Genomic DNA, 19555 nt, shown 5'->3' with positions numbered 1-19555 from the left:
ATCTGTCTGACTGCAGCTGAACATCTGTCTGACTGCAGCTGAACATCTGTCTGACTGCAGCTGAACATCTGTCTAACTGCAGCTGGAGAACATCTGTCTAACTGCAGCTGAACATCTGTCTGATTGCAGCTGGAGAACATCTGTCTGACTGCAGCTGGAGAACATCTGTCTGACTGCAGCTGAACATCTGTCTGACTGCAGCTGGAGAACATCTGTCTGATTGCAGCTGGAGAACATCTGTCTGACTGCAGCTGGAGAACATCTGTCTGATTGCAGCTGGAGAACATCTGTCTGACTGCAGCTGAACATCTGTATGACTGCAGCTGGAGAACATCTGTCTGATTGCAGCTGGAGAACATATGTCTGACTGCAGCTGGAGAACATCTGTCTGACTGCAGCTGAACATCTGTCTGACTGCAGCTGAACATCTGTCTAACTGCAGCTGGAGAACATCTGTCTAACTGCAGCTGAACATCTGTCTGATTGCAGCTGGAGAACATCTGTCTGACTGCAGCTGGAGAACATCTGTCTGACTGCAGCTGAACATCTGTCTGACTGCAGCTGGAGAACATCTGTCTGATTGCAGCTGGAGAACATCTGTCTGACTGCAGCTGGAGAACATCTGTCTGATTGCAGCTGGAGAACATCTGTCTGACTGCAGCTGAACATCTGTATGACTGCAGCTGGAGAACATCTGTCTGATTGCAGCTGGAGAACATATGTCTGACTGCAGCTGGAGAACATCTGTCTGACTGCAGCTGAACATCTGTCTGACTGCAGCTGGAGAACATCTGTCTGATTGCAGCTGGAGAACATCTGTCTGACTGCAGCTGGAGAACATCTGTCTGACTGCAGCTGAACATCTGTCTGACTGCAGCTGGAGAACATCTGTCTGATTGCAGCTGGAGAACATCTGTCTGATTGCAGCTGGAGAACATCTGTCTGACTGCAGCTGGAGAACATCTGTCTGACTGCAGCTGAACATCTGTCTGACTGCAGCTGGAGAACATCTGTCTGATTGCAGCTGGAGAACATCTGTCTGACTGCAGCTGGAGAACATCTGTCTGATTGCAGCTGGAGAACATCTGTCTGACTGCAGCTGGAGAACATCTGTCTGACTGCAGCTGGAGAACATCTGTCTGATTGCAGCTGGAGAACATCTGTCTGACTGCAGCTGAACATCTGTCTGACTGCAGCTGGAGAACATCTGTCTGATTGCAGCTGGAGAACATCTGTCTGATTGCAGCTGGAGAACATCTGTCTGACTGCAGCTGGAGAACATCTGTCTGACTGCAGCTGAACATCTGTCTGACTGCAGCTGGAGAACATCTGTCTGATTGCAGCTGGAGAACATCTGTCTGACTGCAGCTGGAGAACATCTGTCTGATTGCAGCTGGAGAACATCTGTCTGACTGCAGCTGGAGAACATCTGTCTGATTGCAGCTGGAGAACATCTGTCTGACTGCAGCTGGAGAACATCTGTCTGACTGCAGCTGGAGAACATCTGTCTGATTGCAGCTGGAGAACATCTGTCTGACTGCAGCTGGAGAACATCTGTCTGACTGCAGCTGAACATCTGTCTGACTGCAGCTGGAGAACATCTGTCTGATTGCAGCTGGAGAACATCTGTCTGACTGCAGCTGGAGAACATCTGTCTGACTGCAGCTGGAGAACATCTGTCTGACTGCAGCTGAACATCTGTCTGACTGCAGCTGAACATCTGTCTGACTGCAGCTGGAGAACATCTGTCTGACTGCAGCTGAACATCTGTCTGACTGCAGCTGGAGAACATCTGTCTGATTGCAGCTGGAGAACATCTGTCTGACTGCAGCTGGAGAACATCTGTCTGACTGCAGACAAAGATTTTATTCGAACTTATTTTTCCGTGATGCTCATGAATTTTTTTTGTTGCATGTTTCACACATGTGAAGGTATAAAACAGCATGGTCACCATGACAACAACAACACAGACACAAATTATGTCATTTTTTTACTGCAGCTGGGAAACAAAGATAAGGCCCGCCCCCTCCACAATTCATAGCACAGGATTGGACATCACGGTCACTCACACATGATAGAATAACTCATGTTCAGTTGTCATGGAGACAGGAAGTTACTTCATCGGAGAAAAGGGACACGGAAACATGAGTTTGTTCTTCTGAGAGTCAAGATGGACGACACTGTCTCTGACTGAGAGAGACAGACAGATTATTGATTATTGGGACGTACTTCAGATACATCAACTGTCAAAAAAGTTTCTAAATTCAGATAATGAGAACAATAAGAGACAATGGGTTTGAATTAGTTTAAATATGTTTGATGAGAAATGATTGGTCTGTGTGGATTATCAATGATGATGTCACAGTGTCTCACCTGCAGCAACCAATCTGGAATCAGTGTGAGCTCGGTGTCGAACTTCAGCTCGATGGTCGGCGCTCTCGAACCACTGAAGAGTGTGAACTGAGCGCCAAACACACACACACACACACATACACACATACACACAAACACACACACAAACACACACACACACACACAAATGCACACAAACACACGCGCACGCACACACACACACACACACACACACACACACACACACACACGTTAGAAGTTGGACGACTGTGATGTTCAGAATGCTCTGTGATAAAAATGTTGTCTATGTGTTATTGTCGTTGTTTTTTTTCACCTCTGTTCAGTTTTCCAAACTCGCTGTGGAAAGCTCCCAGCAGCGTCCCGTACCCTGGTGCATCATGGGAAGTAACAGCAGCCTGGAAGGCGTCAGCCCAAACCGCTGGACCACCAGGACGCATGTGGTAAGAAACCAGCTCGTACACACCTGAAACACAAACCTGCTGTAAAAACAAATGGTCTTTTTTGCCATGCATGTGTGTGTGTGTGAGGGGGTGGGGCATACCGCCCTCCTGTGGTGGCCTCTGCAGGTGGCTCCAGGGAACGAGGTAGGTGACCTCGTTGTCCTGAGACGTCAACATTGGTATCGCCTTGGAGATGTATTCTGAAATCCATGAGGGGTCGTGAGCCAGTGCCGCCCGCACCGCTGCCCGCTGAGCATAACTGTCTGATGGACGAGAGAGAAGGTCACTTACACATTAAAAACCAAGAAGAAGAACCTGTCCACTGAAGAAGAACGCACTCACCATACTTCCATATATGGAAAACCTGATTCAAGCCACCATACTCAACAGTCCAGTAGCCAATCAGCTCGGAGTGGGCAGTGCGCAGGTGGACCTTCTCATTAGTGAGTTTCAGGAAGGCTGCGTTCTGCTCTGGACGGATGCAGTACGTGCGGAACTCATAAAAAGTTTTGTGTTGCTGCTGGGGACCAGTTGAGAGACGCACACGAGGCTGCAGAGCAAAGACAAGACGGCAGAGGTCACACTCTGATCGGAAAACTGGGCCTCAGTCTCTGGGATGTGGACTACAGACTGGACCTGGATTAATACAGACTGCATCTGGATCTGGACTACAGAATGTGTATGCGAGTGTGTGTGTGTGTGTGTGTGTGTGTGTATGTGAGTGTGTGTGTGTTGCTTCCTCTGTTTAAACAGTTTAATGTTTAACTTCAGGTTTCAAGGTTTTGACCTTTTCAAAGAATCAGAGACTGAAACTGAACCTAAATACACAACATGGTGAGACCAGGTCTAAACAGGATCAGGTCTGAACAGGATCAGGTGTGATACTGGTACAGGAGTGAACAGGATCAGTTCTGAAGAGGATCAGGTGTGATACTGGTACAGGAGTGAACAGGATCAGGTCTGAACAGGATCAGGTGTGATACTGGTACAGGAGTGAACAGGATCAGGTCTGAACAGGATCAGGTGTGATACTGGTACAGGAGTGAACAGGATCAGTTCTGAAGAGGATCAGGTGTGATACTGGTACAGGAGTGAACAGGATCAGGTCTGAACAGGATCAGGTGTGATACTGGTACAGGAGTGAACAGGATCAGGTCTGAACAGGATCAGGTGTGATACTGGTACAGGAGTGAACAGGATCAGGTCTGAACAGGATCAGGTGTGACCCTGGTGTAGGTGGACTCACCTGAGCAGCAGCAGCTGAAACCAGAGTCGCAGCTGATCTCAGTGAAACTTTCCTCATCGTCAACATGTTGAAAGTGAAGTTACGTGACGGTGCAGAGATCATCAGAGAACAGGATGTCTCACTTCAGATGTTATGTTCGTCACATGTCTATAAGTCAGTTTTTATTGAAACACGTTTGTGAATCAACTTTAATCAACTGCGTTTATAATGTAACACGAAGAGTAATTCAAAGATATATATCAATAGCAAATCTGTCAATTTAAATATAAAAACACAACTTACAATATTTGCACTACTTTTCATTACAATATTTGCACTACTTTTCATTACAATATTTGCACTACTTTTTAGCTGTGACCAAAGCATTTATTTGCCAGTGACTGCAAAATGTCAATTGCACATGACAGTTACATAGAAGTTAAATCTTGAATCTTGACAAACTAAACTCAAAGCTGAAGTTGCAGCAGAGTGAGACCTCCTGTCGTCACTGTGTCACTCTTTTTAAACGGAACACGAACAGACGTGGACGTCACATCCGTGTAGGAAGTGGACAACAGGCGCATGTGTCCCAAGGTGAAACCGGAAGTATGAGCGTATCTCTGCTATGTCAGGTGTGTGTCCGCCGGCACCTGTGGACGTCTCTGACCCGCCGGGTCTCCGGACGCTCCGGACCCGGTTCAGTCCGAAGTCTGATCCGTCAGTGGAGCAGCAGAGACCGCGGAAGAGTCCGGAGCTGCACCGTGGAACCGAACCTGGAGGAACAGTTCGTGTTTGTGGACTACACAGGTGACACGCGCACAGGGACACGCGCACAGGGACACACGCACAGGGACACGCGCACCTGAAAGATCTAAGTCTGAGAGACTGAACCTGATCAATATGTCACATGTTCCCCAGATGAATGCATAAACCTCTCATCTCAGTTTCCAGGTTCGGTTCCACGGTGATCACTTCACCGTACACTTCACCGATCACTTCACCGGTCACTTCACCGATCACTTCCCGGATCACTTCACGGATCACTTCACCGAGCACTTCACGTTGCACTTCAACGTGCACTTCACCGTACACTTCACCGATCACTTCACCGATCACTTCACCGAGCACTTCACGTTGCACTTCACCGATCACTTCAACGTGCACTTCACCGATCACTTCACCGATCACTTCACCGATCACTTCACCGGTCACTTCACGTTGCACTTCAACGTGCACTTCAACGTGCACTTCACCGTACACTTCACCGATCACTTCACCGATCACTTCACCGGTCACTTCACGTTGCACTTCAACGTGCACTTCAACGTGCACTTCACCGATCACTTCACCGATCACTTCACCGTGCACTTCACCGTCCACTTCACCGTCCACTTCACCGATCACTTCACCGATCACTTCACCGGTCACTTCACGTTGCACTTCAACGTGCACTTCAACGTGCACTTCACCGATCACTTCACCGATCACTTCACCGTGCACTTCACCGTCCACTTCACCGTCCACTTCACCGAGCACTTCACGTTGCACTTCACCGTGCACTTCACGTTGCACTTCAACGTGCACTTCAACGTGCACTTCACCGATCACTTCACCGATCACTTCACCGTGCACTTCACCGTCCACTTCACCGATCACTTCACCGTGCACTTCACCGGTCACTTCACCGATCACTTCACCGTGCACTTCACCATGCACTTCACCGTCCACTTCACCGAGCACTTCACCATGCACTTCACCGTGCACTTCACCGTCCACTTCACCGAGCACTTCACCGAGCACTTCACCGTGCACTTCAACGTGCACTTCAACGTGCACTTCACCGATCACTTCACCGATCACTTCACCGATCACTTCACCGATCACTTCACCGAGCACTTCACCGTGCACTTCACCGAGCACGTCACCGAGCACGTCACCGAGCACGTCACCGTCCATTTCACCTTCCATTTCACCGTCCACTTTCCTGGAGTCTGGAGGGTTTGCGGAATCAGCGGACTCTTCTGCAGTGAAGGAAACTGCGACAGGAAACATTAATGAAACACAGTTGATGGAAATCCTCCAAATCAATCAATTCATCACATTTTATCTGTCTCACAGTCACAGTTTGTCTCGTAGATCTTAGCAACGTCCTCGTTTCTTCACCTCAACAAGAGGAGAACTACCCAGATGAGCGCTCTGTCACACGTGGATGTGATTGTAAATGAATGTTGCCTATTAAAGCCTTTATTTATTTAAAAGATTTTGCAGAGTACGAACAAATTTAGGTAAGAACATGAATCCCAGTTACAATAGAGACAGTTACAATAATAATACTAATATTGATGATGATAAATAACTGTCACCTCCATTGTGTGGCAGCACGGAGCTCCTGTCTGTTACCTCTGTACTTCTGGTTCTGAAGTGACCTCTGTGCTCCTCTTTCTTCTGGTCCAGATCTGGAGGACGACCAACATCAGGAGGAGAGAGACCTGCTCCACCAGCTGATCCTCACCTCCCCCCCGCTTCTTGTCCCCCCTCCCACCACCCCTCAGAAACACCTGAGGTCTCTAGAACGTCAGCTGCAGGTGCTGAGGGGCGGGGCCCCGCAGGAGGCAGACCCTAACTCTCTGATCCAGTTCCAGGATCGTGACTTCCCACTGGATGTAAACCTGGTGGCTGCAAAGACCAAGAAGAAGAAGGCTGTGGCAGGTAAAGGTGAGCACAAGATCTTCGGGTCTCCGGACGTGGACGAGCCAGTCAGCAACACCTGCTGCTCAGGCTGCGGAGCCGTGCTGCACTGCACCTCCGTCCAGGCTCCCGGGTACTTGCCCAGTGAGAAGTACAAGGCCCTGCAGCAGGAGGGGGGTCTGCATAGCGCCACCTGTCAGCGCTGCCACCTGCTCACCTACCACCACAAGGCACTGCACCTGGAAGTGTCCAAAGACCAGTACCGGGCGGTGGTGCAGCAGATCCGCCCCCTACAGGTCCTGGTGTTGCTCATTGTTGACCTGCTCGACCTCCCCGACTCCATCATCCCCGACCTGCCTGAGCTCGTTGGTACCAACAAACACGTGGTTGTCCTCGGCAACAAGATCGACCTGCTACCCAGGGACTCGCCCGGCTACCTGCGACGAATCAAGGGTCAGCTTTCCCAGTACTGTCAGGTGGCCGGCTTAGGAGGCCAGGTCACCGACATCCACCTCATCAGTGCCAAGACCGGGTACGGCATCGAGACGCTGATATCCAGCCTGCAGAGGTCCTGGAAGTACAAAGGTGACGTGTACCTGGTTGGGAGCGCCAACACAGGAAAGTCAACCCTGTTCAACACGCTGCTGGAGTCTGACTACTGCAAGTCCAAGGCCTCCGAAGTCGTACAGAAGGCCACCGTATCGCCCTGGCCTGGTGAGCACCACACTCGTTCACTTTAATATAATCCAGTGACATCAGCAGGTCAGAGGTACGATCACAGTTACTGACGCAACATCAGCTGATTCATATTTTCTCCTCAGAAGTTTAATGAAATATTTAAAGTTGTATTAACCTGTTGATATAATAGTTCAGTTCATTTCATGATAATTATTTATAGGATCAGTCAGACGTTGATCGTCTGTGTCACGTGACTGTGCATGTTTTCCCACCATGGTGCGTTCAGGGACAACTCTGAACCTGCTGAAGTTTCCCATCATCAACCCGACACCGTACAGAATGTTCAGGCGACAGAAACGACTGAACAAGGCATCGCAACAGACGGAGGACGAGCTGTCACATGTCGAACAAACGAGAATGAGACATTTCCGCAGACAGGGCTACTTAGTGGGTAAGGACGGGGGGGGGGGGGTGTCACATGTTCATCTGTTCACATGATTACATGTTCCCATGGTTACGTGTTCTCAGGTCGTGTTGGCAGAACATTCCGTGCTGAAGTTGGATCCAGACCAGATGAGATCCAGTTTGATCCTGACAGTTTGGCATTTGGAGAAAATGAAGACGGAGAACTGACGACAGGTGAGACAGGAACATGGCTGTAGTGGGGGGGGTAAACGCCGTCGACGCACCTTTTTAAATACAACATAGAATTTATGCAGTTTTTTATGGTGGTTTACTCAAAGTTTGACTCAAATTCAACTGTTGTCACCATGTCCCCGCCCCTTTTCATTGTTGCATGGCACCTGACTCCTCCTCTGTCCCTCTCTCTTGTTAACTATCTGTCTGTCCCTCTCTCTTGTTACTGTCTGTCCCTCTCTCTTGTTAACTGCTTGTCTGTCCTTCTCTCTTGTTAACTATCTGTCTGTCCTTCTCTCTTGTTAACTGTCTCTCTGTCTGTCCCTCTCTCTTGTTAACTGTCTGTCTGTCCCTCTCTCTTGTTAACTGTTTGTCTGTCTATCCCTCTCTCTTGTTAACTGTCTGTCCATCTCTCTTGTTAACTATCTGTCTATCCCTCTCTCTTGTTAACTGCCTGTCCCTCTCTCTTGTTAACTATCTGTCTGTCCTTCTCTCTTGTTAACTGTCTCTCTGTCTGTCCCTCTCTCTTGTTAACTGTCTGTCCCTCTCTCTTGTTAACTGTCTGTCTGTCCCTCTCTCTTGTTAACTGTCTGTCTGTCCCTCTCTCTTGTTAACTATCTGTCTGTCCCTCTCTCTTGTTAACTGTCTGCCTGTCCCTCTCTCTTGTTAACTATCTGTCTGTCCCTCTCTCTTGCTAACTTTCTGTCTGTCCATCTCTCTTGTTAACTATCTGTCTGTCCCTCTCTCTTGCTAACTTTCTGTCTGTCCATCTCTCTTGTTAACTATCTGTCTGTCCCTCTCTCTTGTTAACTGTCTGTCTGTCCCTCTCTCTTGTTAACTGACTGACTCTGTCCTCCCTCTCTTGTTAACTGTCTGTCCCTCTCTCTTGTTAACTATCTGTCTGTCCCCCTCTCTTGTTAACTGTCTGTCCCTCTCTCTTGTTAACTATCTGTCTGTCCCCCTCTCTTGTTAACTATCTGTCTGTCCCCCTCTCTTGTTAACTATCTGTCTGTCCCTCTCTCTTGTTAACTGTCTGTCCCCCTCTCTTGTTAACTATCTGTCTGTCCCTCTCTCTTGTTAACTATCTGTCTGTCCCTCTCTCTTGTTAACTATCTGTCTGTCCCCCTCTCTTGTTAACTGTCTGTCCCTCTCTCTTGTTAACTATCTGTCTGTCCCCCTCTCTTGTTAACTGACTGACTCTGTCCTCCCTCTCTTGTTAACTGTCTGTCCCTCTCTCTTGTTAACTATCTGTCTGTCCCTCTCTCTTGTTAACTATCTGTCTGTCCCCCTCTCTTGTTAACTATCTGTCTGTCCCCCTCTCTTGTTAACTGTCTGACTGACTGTCTGTCCTCCCTCTCACTCACTGTATGAACAGCAGCAGAGTATCAGTGTGTTTCCTGTATGAGTGACATCACTGCTGTCACAGTGAATCTCTCTTCAGCTCCGCCTCACTAACAGACACCTCGATGTCACAGCTTGATGTCGTGACTCTGTCATGACTCACCGTGGAGACCCATTGGTCAGCAGGAGAATTTCATAATCATGAGGTGCTTTGCATTGACCATTTATAGTAGAATGTGGGCGTGTAGAGGGCGGGGCATGAGGAAGCTCCAAGTGCGAACGTCTCCAGGCGGACTGTGATTTATAAAGTGAGCATTGCTTTAAGGTGTGCAGGCACACGGTTTTATAAATCAGATTTTTATTTCTTGCATACGCCATTTTCAATTACATTATAAACTTAATTTCCAATGATGCTGGACAATAACCTTTTTACAATGAATTCCACATGCATTAATTTAAAAGCAGGATTTTATTATTCGTATGCACAAATCTCAATTTGTAAAGTAACTAGCAACTGTAGCTAGAAAATAATGGATTAAAAAGTACAATATCTGACTTTGAGATCTAATGGAGTAGATGTATAAAGTAAAATGAAATTGCAACACTCAAGTAGTCTCTCAAATTCAATACAGTAATGGAGTAAATGTACCTAGTTACATTCCATCATTGTTTACCTCACACAATACAAATAAACAATAATAATAAAATGATATATTTATAGGAATATGATTCGATTTCTGTTGTTCTAGTCTCCGTGAGAATTATAGCTTACTTTATTTTTATTAACCATTACAGCCCTGGACAGGAAGTGTGTCTCTCTCACATTGACCTGTCTGTCTCTGGACCTCTGACCTTTCAGGGTCCATCAGGAAGCCTGAGGAGTTGAGCTATAACGAGCTGAAGGACGCTCACTGGTTGTACGACACGCCGGGGATCACGAAGGACAACGATGTGAGACCCCATACACACACACACACACACACACACACACACACACACACACACACACACACACACACACAGTCATGACAGACCATAATAAGTTCTCTGTCTGTGTGAATGACTCTCGCCCAGATCCTCAGCCTGTTAAATGAACAAGAAATGAGGTCAGTGGTTCCATCGTCGGCCATCATCCCACGGACATTTGTTCTAAAGCCCGGTATGAGTCTGTTTGTGGGGGGCGTGGCCAGGGTCGACTTCCTGCAGGTGAGTCCCAGTAAATAATCAGATCTAACCCCCCCCCAGCCCTCTTTAGTGGCTTCGCTCTTCACGTTTGATGCATATTAATCCATTATCAGTTGGTATGTAACTTCTATTGATTATTAATTGATAATTAATTTTCCTGTGCAGGGTCAGAAGTCCTGCTGGTTTTCGGTCGTGGCATCCAGTCGTCTCCCGATTCACGTCACAAGTCTTGAAAAAGCAGACAGCGTTTACGCAAAACACGCTGGGCATGTCCTGCTTGGGGTGCGTCACATGTTCACATGATCAGTCAGATGTTGAGTTTAAACCTTAAACACTGAGATGTGTGTGTTTGTGCACGTTCAGGTGCCCATGGGCGGACCGGAGCGGATGAAGGAGTTTCCTGCGTTGGTCCCTCAGGAGTTCAGGTTGGAGGGACGAGGTTACCTGGAGGCAGCTGCTGACCTCAAACTGTCATCTGCAGGTAAAAACACCTGAGACACAACCGAGGCTCTGTCTTCAGTCTGATCAGAATAAATTATAGATTATAAATCATTATTAATTAGTCATGATTGATTTTAATTGGTTGTTTCACTGAAACTTAACTTTCATCATATTATGAATTAATTTTGTGCAGTAGTAAGAGAAACTATCCGTGACATCACCAGTCTACCTTTCCGTCCTGTCTCCGAGTGCAGGTTGGGTCGCTGTGACGGCGGTGGAAGGTGATCAGGTGATACTGAGGTTGCATAGTCCGCTGATGGCAGGTTTCAGTCTGAGGACGCCACCGATGCTTCCTCACATTGTTTCTCTGAAAGGAGAACGCATCCGAAAATCCACAGCCTACAAATTGATGAAGCCTCCAGGGCTAATGGACGATGGCTTGTCGGCCAGAGGAGCCAAGGGGCAGCAGGTGAAGAGGAAGTGAACCTGCAGACAGGTGGACACAGGAACAGACTCACAGAACAGGATGCTTTTTAAAAATGCCTTTATTTAAAAAAGTGGCAGAATAAAGTATGAAGTTAATGTTTATTAGAGCTCCCCCTACCTGCAGACAGAGAACACAACAGTGATGTCAGAGGTCACTGGAAACTAAATGCTAACGTCTCAAAAGATTCATGAGGTTCTGTTTGACTGTTTAATTTTGAAAGTCACATCTGTGGTGTTTTATTTTGAAAGTCCTCTAGTTTGATTTTAGTTTAGGCAATAACCAATGTATAGTTGTAATTACAGTTGATATTAAAGAGTCTGAATTACATCATATGACATGTTTGATTGAAACCCAATGTTTTCACGTGGTTCCTGTTTCCATGGAGACAAGTCGTCACTTTGGCTTCTTGACTAAAAGAGAAAATATTGCACCAATTTATTTACATTTATTGTTTTTCCTTGAGCAACAGTTTTTAAAGGTTGATAAACATTAAACTAACTATTGGTTCTGACGGAGAATGAAATGTTTAATACTCACTGTTCAGTTCCACCTCAAACCAAACTGGGTGGCTAACAGACACTAAATCAACATGTGAATGACGTCACTGAAACAAACAGCTGAGACCTTAATGATTGTCAAAGGCACTTCCGGTTTAAAGACGGATACATTTAGAAAATAATATTTTAAACATCTACACATCACGATGAAACAACGTTTGAACAAGCAGACACTAACAAGTCAACATATTGGTGAGTTGCACCAGGGTACAAGTACCTGACGCAACCCGAGACAAAACTCTGCTGAACCGTTCTCTGACAGAACACCAGGTGGCAGCACGTGTTGCCATTTAACAGAAGTGAATATTTCATGGGAACACTTTAGATCTGTGAACCGGTCAAAGCTTAAAGTCAAAAACGTCACCTGCTGTTCATCGTGATGATGGCGGAGAACTGAGACTGACCGGAGTTATTTCATGTAGTTACAAACAAAAAATAAAACGCAATAAAAATGTCTAACTTTGACAAGAAGAATCAAACTAATTTGGTCTCTGTCAAAAGGTCAGAGTTCACATTATGACCTTTGATGACGAGGTGCAGAGTGAGTGTATACAACCGTCAGTAACGACCGTTAACTGGGAAGAACTGGCTCCGATCGGTTTTCAGACTCAGAGTGTCAGAATCCAAACTTTATGCTTCAAGCAAAAAAAACGAAAACCATCCAAAGAACTGCAAGAATGTTAATTCTGTCCTTTGGCTGTGTTGTCCATATAGTAGACGTTGACAAGGTGCCGGTTCAGGTGCCGGCGGTACTCTACCTCCAAAGGAAACGTACGGTCACAGAAGATGCACATGTGACTTTTGAGCTCCGTCGGTGTTGGGATCTCGTCGGTGGGCGTTTCTGGGTCATTGGGCATCTTCCCTGACCGGGTGGCGTTGCCATTCAGGCCGGAGTCGTCGCTACCCTCTGAGGCACTGTCACTGATGTCACTTCCCCCTTCGTGACTGCTGTGAATCCCCTCATCGTCCTCGGTGTCAGCGGGTTTGATTCGCTGGTTTGGAAGCACCAGTGAGGGCGGCAATGTGGGTTTGAGGAAGGTAGGCGCAGGGCGGTTTTCAGCTGGGGAGGGTGTGTCCTCACCTAGGCTGCAGGTGTGTGACACTTCCATTTTCTCTGAGGTTTTGTTCAGAGGCTTCTCCAGCACAGTTTCATCTGTTGGGGTTTTCTGCTTCTCAGGGCAGGGCTTTGTCAGTAGGTGCTCGGAATTCGTGGCCGCTGGGTTGTCTGGTTGAGCCGATGCTTCTGGAGCCTCAGTGGACGGACTATTTGCTGACTTCATCTTGTCTTCTGGTGAATCCTCAGGTTGCTGTAGTCTTGGGACTCTTTTGTTGGACGTCCTTGTCATCTTTTGCTTTACTGGTGTTGCCCTGTTGGACTTATGCTGCGTTAGAGTGGCGTCATCTGCCTTGTTGGACTCGTCTGAGGCAGGTTTTGACTGCAGCTTCTCAGCAGCTAAGGCTTTCATTCGCCTGGTCTTGGACGGCGTCTCAGATGAACACTTTTTGGAAAGATCTAATGCCTCTCCCACTTTCCTCTTTGAAGTTTTGTCTTTCCTCTGAGGACTTTGTGGTTTCTCTTGAGCTTCTTCGACATGTTCTGTAGTTTTCTCTGTCTTCCTTGATCCGAACTTCCTATGTTTGGTGAAGCTCTTGTTCTCCTTTCCACTGCCATCGTTCTTCTGTTCTTTTTCCCTCCCAGACTTCTCTTCATCTTTCACCACCTTTGTCCACACTATTCTTTCCTCCTTGGATCTTTGTTGGTCGGATTTCTCTGTGTCCATTTGGTCTTTGATGGATGTGGGTGGTGCTGCTTGGTCCTGAACCATTGGTTTCTCTGTCGGCAGCTTCTTAACTTGCCTCTTGACCTTACTGTCTGTGTTTATAGAAGCTATCGTCTCTGTTTCTTTAGCAGTTGTGTTGTCTGTATGTTTTTCGTTGACCTTCTCGTTTTTCCTCTGCCTGGTTGTGATTTTTCTCTCTGGCTCCATCTTGTCTTTTGTTTTCAGTAGCTTCTCTTTCTCAGATGTGATGTTGGATTTCTTCTGAGCCTTGTCCAGTGTCTTACTCTGCACAGAGTGGGTGGTGCTGGGCCTGCTGCTCTTTCTGATTGACAGATTGATTGGGCTCAAGTCCAGAGTCTCATCCTCATTTCCATCATCCATGTCAGAATCCTCCTCAATGCAGGATGAATTGTCAAACTTGCTTGCTCTGGTGTCTGAGTTTTGCTCTACGCTGTCAGGACCAGGTTTCTTGACACGCAGTTTGACTTTGGAGACATCCACGGAGACGTCGCACCCAGAGTGCCTGGATTTAATGTGGTACTGCAGGTTGCATTTCTTGGAGGCGGCGTATTTGCAGAGGGGACAAAGGAATTGACGAGGATTGAGGTGGAGCTCAACGTGCTTCTTGAAGTTGCTGCGGTCAGCGGTCTTGTAGTCGCAGTAGGGGCAGGAAAGAGGTTTGGGGCCATTGTGGACCTGTCGGGCATGACGGGTCACCTCGTGTTGATTGGCTGCCAGGTAGTTACAGCTCTCACACTTGAACGGACGCTCACCTGCAAACAAAAGGATAAGATATTATGAAACTGCAGCAGCCTATAGGTCATACACCAGAGTTTCATGCAGCAGGTGAGTCTGACAGTCACATCTGAGGACCCGTGTCTTTTGATTACTGCAAAGCTGGAATCATACTTCTCCACGTCAGCTCCTATGTCCTACAGTTTCCCATAACTCCCCTCTCTGATAAAGGTCTGTAGAGGTGTTTACATGACTCTGGAGAAGCATAATTTCAGTTTAACACTAAATGCAGGTAGAAAATAGTTGGCCATCTTTGTTTGATTCCGAAACAGTTTAAAAATAGTTTATTGTTGATTGACAGAATATTTTTCAGCCAGATGTTCGGAGTCTTTGGATGTTGTAGAAATATTCACAGAACGGTGGCGATCGTTTTGGAAGTGGATCCTGCTGCTGAACATGAATCTGACTCCGTACAAACAGTGTCATTCTTTAATGACCAAATCTAAGACATTCGACATTTTGATGTAATGAAGCATCATTAGCTAATAAATTACAGTCGTGTCCCTGTTTCTTTATTAAACCTACACAGTCCAGACTGAGCTGAAATACATTTGATTCTAATGCTTTGATCTATTCGGAATTTAGATTTGATTTAATCCGTTTATGTTTCCATGTTTTAAATAATTGTGTGTTTATAACTTCAGACCATGAACATTTACACTGATCTGTAATTCATGCAGCTTTCAGGTCGTGTCCACAACACAGCAGATAAACCACTGGCGACGTCAGGTCAGTTTTAAGGTTGATCTGGTTTGACGGGAACACGACTCAATACAACACAACAGCACACAGGAAGTGACATCAAGTAAAGTACTTTACCATCAATCCTCTGCTTCAGTGATAGCAACACAAACAAGAGTCAACAGTGAGTGACAACAACATCAACCAGTTAGTGGAAATAACACAATAACACCGCAACATCGGTAACAGTCGCCCTTCGTCTTTATAAACAGTCGCTCATCATCTGTATATAGGGGAGATGAATATTTGGACTGACCTGAGTGGGTCCTCATGTGTCGGGTCAGGTGAGTCTTCTGTGAACTGGAATAGTCACAGTACAGACACTGGAAGGGACGCACACCTGTACAACACAGATGTCACACAAACAGAGGGGCAGAATGATGCTCTCCATGTGATGAGGGAGATGTAGAAACAGAGCTACACTTCTTCACACAATGTCAAAAACAGAAATATCAGGGAAGAATTCGATTGCAAATATGACACAAAGGTAAAAATTAAACTTCATTCTAGGAGCAGATTTCTTCCAAGTATGTGATGACTTGTCATGAATACGTTTTATAACATCAACGTTGTGTCCAAAGTTCTTTAAACTATTGTTTTTTTAAAGTTTCATCTTTAATATGATTTTAAGATCGTATTTGTGCTTTGGCAACACGTGTCAATGTCATACTGATTAAGTTTCCTGCGTTGAAAAGTGAAATTAAATGGACTCACCTGTGTGAGTGCGGATGTGTTGGATGTAGTTGCTCTTGCGGTCGGAGAAGTAGGAACACTGACTGCAGGTGTGCAGTTTGCTCGGGAAGTGATTCCTCAGGTGTTTCCTCCAGTGGTACTGACTGACGGTGGTGTATGGACACAGAGTGCATTTAAACACCCTGCAGACAAACACACACAGTCAGTACTTAGGTATGGACGTCGTTTTAAGGTTAAACGTAAGACGTTACTTTTTGATAAAGCCTATAGTTCTGGATCGGGTGAGTCCTGAACCATCCCTTAGTTATGCTGCTGCTATAGGTCTAGACTACTGGAACAACTCCCATCATGCACTCTGCACCTCTCCCCTTGTTTCTGTCTCTGCCCCTGTTATTAATGAATTATTCTATGGATCGTTGATGATATTATTAATTACATCTTTATACTCTTATTGTTTTCATTATAACTTATCAGAACTGAAACCTGATGCTGTTCCTGGTGTCTCCCTCTCCCTCTCCCACCGGCCGATGTCTCCACACTGACTCTGGTTCTAGAGGTTTCTTCCAGTCTTTTCTCTCTCTCAGCTGTTCATTGTTGAACTGTTGGTTTCTCTATAATCTTTAAGGTCTTCTATGTAAAGATCCTTGAGATAATGTAAATTATGATTTGGCACTACCGAAATAAAATGGAATTGCTGTTATTCGACCTGCTCTCTGCAGTGGGACATTACCTGTGGTCCTCGCCCTCCTTGCTGTGGTGTTTCAGGTGTGCGATGTAATGGTCGTATCTGTTGGTGTTGTATCCGCACCGTTCACACCTGATCAGCCCTTTGATGTCACCTGTTGTGACCCCCGTCTCTCCGCTGCCATCGCCTTCCCCGCCTGAGGGCGGCTGGGACTCAGGGGTCTCGAACTCCTTGGCCTTGGTCTTGCTGCGCCCCTCCACCCGGTTCACCACCATCATCTTGCTGACGCTATGGGTGCTGAGGTGTTCGACAAACTGTTGCTCGTTCTGAGCCTGGAAGTGACACGGTTTACAGTGGAACGGTTTCTTCTTCTTTGCACCCTCTGTCACGGGGGCAGGGCCGTCTTTACGTTTGGTGACCTGCTGAGGTGTTTTGGTGTCGGTGGAGGGGCAGGGCTGAAGGCGGTGAGACAGGTCTTCAGCTTTTTCCCCATCATCCTCCTCTCCGTCTCCTGCACGGTTACCACTGACGACCACGGCGTTGAGCGGGGCGGGAGACTCGGGATACTCGATGATGCAGACCTCTCTGTGGTTCTGGTTGTCATAGCTGTACCTGCTTGGACGTTCGGATATATTTGTAAAACAGACTTTACATTAACTGTGAGGAATTTAAACATAAAAGGTCAAACTGACACTAAATCAAATGCTTTTAATTTTCATGGTGTGGTTTCATTTCTTTATGTCCAAACTTCAAACTATCAGTGTCTCTGCTGTTTCTCTCCCCTGCCCAGTTCCTCTGCCCCTCTCTTGTATTTTCTGTCTGTAGTTTATAGGACCATATCTATATTAATCCAGAGATTAACCCACGACCAACCAGAGATTAACCTGTGACTAACCTGAGATTATCCAGAGATTACCAGGTCTGTTGACAGTGAAAAACTAGTTATGGTTACAGTGAAGTTTAGGTTTGTGAAGCGCCAGAAGAAACTCGGACCTGATGATGTTCTCGTCCTCGCTATCGGAGTAGCTGCATCCCACAGTCTTTAGCTCCATCATCTCTTTCTCATCAGCCGTGCTGCCGTCACCGCCGCCGCCCTCCCCTGCTGTCACCGCCGCGACGTTGGCCAACATCACCAGCTGGGGGGCAGGCAGCGTGTTTCTTGGCATGTCGTTAAGACTCTGACCCTCTTCCACCACAGATACACCGACAGGAAACATCTCCACCGAAAAGAGCGTCTGAGCGGCCATGTTGACTTCAACTGGTCACCTCCACAGACAGCTGAAGGTGAAAGGTCAAAGTTCAAACTTAACAAGAACAGCATCAGACATGTTCTGATCAACAATCAACGACACAATCAGCGCGATGATCAATGATCAGCAGCTGTTCAGTTAACTGATCGGATGATTTCTTCCTCTGCGTGAGAGGATTCTGGTTTTGATTTGAAACAAAACACGAAGACGTCACATCTGGAATCATCCAAAACACAAGTCATGAAAACTATAAACTTCACAATCATTGATTTATTACAACAATCAGCCGTTTATGAATTCAGATGAGGAACAGACCGATGACCTGGATTCATCAGAGATCAATGATGAGCACAAAGTGAATACTTCAAATATTTTCACTGGAACTTTATGTGTCTGTCTGCAGTGAACACAATGTGTCTGTCGGCCATTTTGAAACAGCACCACAGCTCAGTCGACAGCGACACACAGACACACACACACACACACACACACACACACACACACACACACACACAGCCTGATGACGAACAATTACAACAGAAAACATCTGAAGGAACTTTAAATAACAGAAGTGACGTCAGTTTAAACTTTGAAACAATCAAACTAAATGAAATGAAGCAGATTCAGTTTGAATCTGGATTAAATCTGATCCAGTTTTGAGTTCACATTGAATCCAGAGTGAAGGTTAAGCTGTTTAAATAAGTTAAATTAAATATAAGTATGTGTTTCTGGTTTAAAGTACCGGGGTTGTGTGTGTCGTGTGTCCGCTGAAGTTACGCTAAGTAGCGGGGTTGTGTGTGTCGTGTGTCCGCTGAAGTTACTCTAAGTACCGGGGTTGTGTGTGTCGTGTGTCCGCTGAAGTTACTCTAAGTACCGGGGTTGTGTGTGTCGTGTGTCCGCTGAAGTTACTCTAAGTAGCGGGGTTGTGTGTGTCGTGTGTCCGCTGAGGGCGGCCTCTGGGCGGGTACAGGAGTGTTAGCCATGGTCCTGATCAGCCCCGGACAGCGCCTCCATTTTACCCTGAACTCGACACAACTTTCCTCCGCTCCGCTCCAGCGGCCCCGGTCACAGAGCTCCATTGAGCCCCGCTACCTCTCACCCAGCCCCGCACACACTCACCGACTCCTCCGGGACAAACTTTCACCGAGTTCCGAGCACGTTTTCCGGCCTCGGGTTAGTTTTCTTCGACGAACAGCGCGGAGACAAAAGTGGAGAAGAAGTTTCCGCACATTCCTCCACAGCAGCTGACGTACAGCCGTGACGTCATCACGTCACTGTCCGCCGCCAGCTGTGAGTTTGTCTGGAAGTGAAATAATGAAATCATGATTAAATCATCAATAAGATGAATTAAATCATCAATTACATTAATTAAATTAATAAGATGAATTAAATCATCAATAAGATGAATTAAATCATCAATTACATGAATTAAATCATCAATAACATGAATTAAATCATCAATAAGATGAATTAAATCATCAATTACATGAATTAAATCATCAATTACATTAATTAAATCATCAATAAGATGAATTAAATCATCAATTACATTAATTAAA

General features: G+C 46.4%; 3 protein-coding genes across 5 annotated transcripts; 1 reads left to right on the top strand and 2 right to left on the bottom strand.

Moving 5' to 3' along the window:
• Positions 1–1977: 1977 nt before the first annotated feature.
• Positions 1978–4217, bottom strand: nipsnap3a (nipsnap homolog 3A (C. elegans)). The gene is made up of 6 exons (XM_069531219.1): positions 4060–4217; positions 3156–3363; positions 2915–3076; positions 2687–2836; positions 2374–2460; positions 1978–2190 (listed from the first exon to the last, which is right to left on the bottom strand). The coding sequence occupies exons 1-6, from the start codon at positions 4159–4161 to the stop codon at positions 2114–2116; spliced, it is 786 nt and encodes a 261-aa protein (XP_069387320.1). The 5' UTR covers positions 4162–4217; the 3' UTR covers positions 1978–2113.
• On the top strand, positions 3351–11826 carry noa1 (nitric oxide associated 1). Of its 2 annotated transcripts, none has more exons than XM_069531215.1 (9): positions 3351–3492; positions 6493–7440; positions 7691–7855; positions 7933–8043; positions 10241–10332; positions 10456–10587; positions 10732–10848; positions 10930–11047; positions 11262–11826. In XM_069531215.1, the coding sequence occupies exons 1-9, from the start codon at positions 3489–3491 to the stop codon at positions 11489–11491; spliced, it is 1917 nt and encodes a 638-aa protein (XP_069387316.1). In that variant the 5' UTR covers positions 3351–3488; the 3' UTR covers positions 11492–11826. The 2 variants fall into 2 exon arrangements, with proteins under 2 accessions (XP_069387316.1, XP_069387315.1); XM_069531214.1 differs by lacking the exon at positions 3351–3492 and adding an exon at positions 4581–4845.
• On the bottom strand, positions 11535–19268 carry rest (RE1-silencing transcription factor). Of its 2 annotated transcripts, none has more exons than XM_020110720.2 (6): positions 19116–19268; positions 17740–18024; positions 16792–17358; positions 16083–16243; positions 15625–15708; positions 11535–14605 (listed from the first exon to the last, which is right to left on the bottom strand). In XM_020110720.2, the coding sequence occupies exons 2-6, from the start codon at positions 17991–17993 to the stop codon at positions 12732–12734; spliced, it is 2940 nt and encodes a 979-aa protein (XP_019966279.2). In that variant the 5' UTR covers positions 17994–18024; positions 19116–19268; the 3' UTR covers positions 11535–12731. The 2 variants fall into 2 exon arrangements, with proteins under 2 accessions (XP_019966279.2, XP_019966278.2); XM_020110719.2 differs by having other exon boundaries at positions 16792–17361; positions 19116–19255.
• Between the last annotated feature and the right edge of the window lie 287 nt (positions 19269–19555).

Source organism: Paralichthys olivaceus, chromosome 9 (genome assembly GCF_024713975.1).
Source record: "Paralichthys olivaceus isolate ysfri-2021 chromosome 9, ASM2471397v2, whole genome shotgun sequence".
Taxonomy (NCBI): domain Eukaryota; kingdom Metazoa; phylum Chordata; class Actinopteri; order Pleuronectiformes; family Paralichthyidae; genus Paralichthys; species Paralichthys olivaceus.
This window is presented reverse-complemented; position numbering and strand designations above follow the sequence as displayed.

Coding starts and splice junctions, on each gene's coding strand:
- nipsnap3a (XM_069531219.1), bottom strand. CDS start 4,161: ATGATCTCTGCACCGTCACGTAACTTCACTTTCAACATGTTGACGATG. Junction 2,837..2,914: donor GAGGCCACCACAGGAGGGCG/GTATGCCCCACC, acceptor TTTGTGTTTCAG/GTGTGTACGAGCTGGTTTCT. Junction 2,461..2,686: donor GTTTGGAAAACTGAACAGAG/GTGAAAAAAAAC, acceptor TTTGGCGCTCAG/TTCACACTCTTCAGTGGTTC.
- noa1 (XM_069531214.1), top strand. CDS start 4,647: ATGAGCGTATCTCTGCTATGTCAGGTGTGTGTCCGCCGGCACCTGTGG. Junction 7,441..7,690: donor CACCGTATCGCCCTGGCCTG/GTGAGCACCACA, acceptor TGGTGCGTTCAG/GGACAACTCTGAACCTGCTG. Junction 10,849..10,929: donor CTGGGCATGTCCTGCTTGGG/GTGCGTCACATG, acceptor GTGCACGTTCAG/GTGCCCATGGGCGGACCGGA.
- rest (XM_020110719.2), bottom strand. CDS start 17,993: ATGGCCGCTCAGACGCTCTTTTCGGTGGAGATGTTTCCTGTCGGTGTA. Junction 16,244..16,791: donor AAGGAGGGCGAGGACCACAG/GTAATGTCCCAC, acceptor GTTTGTCTGCAG/GGTGTTTAAATGCACTCTGT. Junction 14,606..15,624: donor ACACATGAGGACCCACTCAG/GTCAGTCCAAAT, acceptor TTTTGTTTGCAG/GTGAGCGTCCGTTCAAGTGT.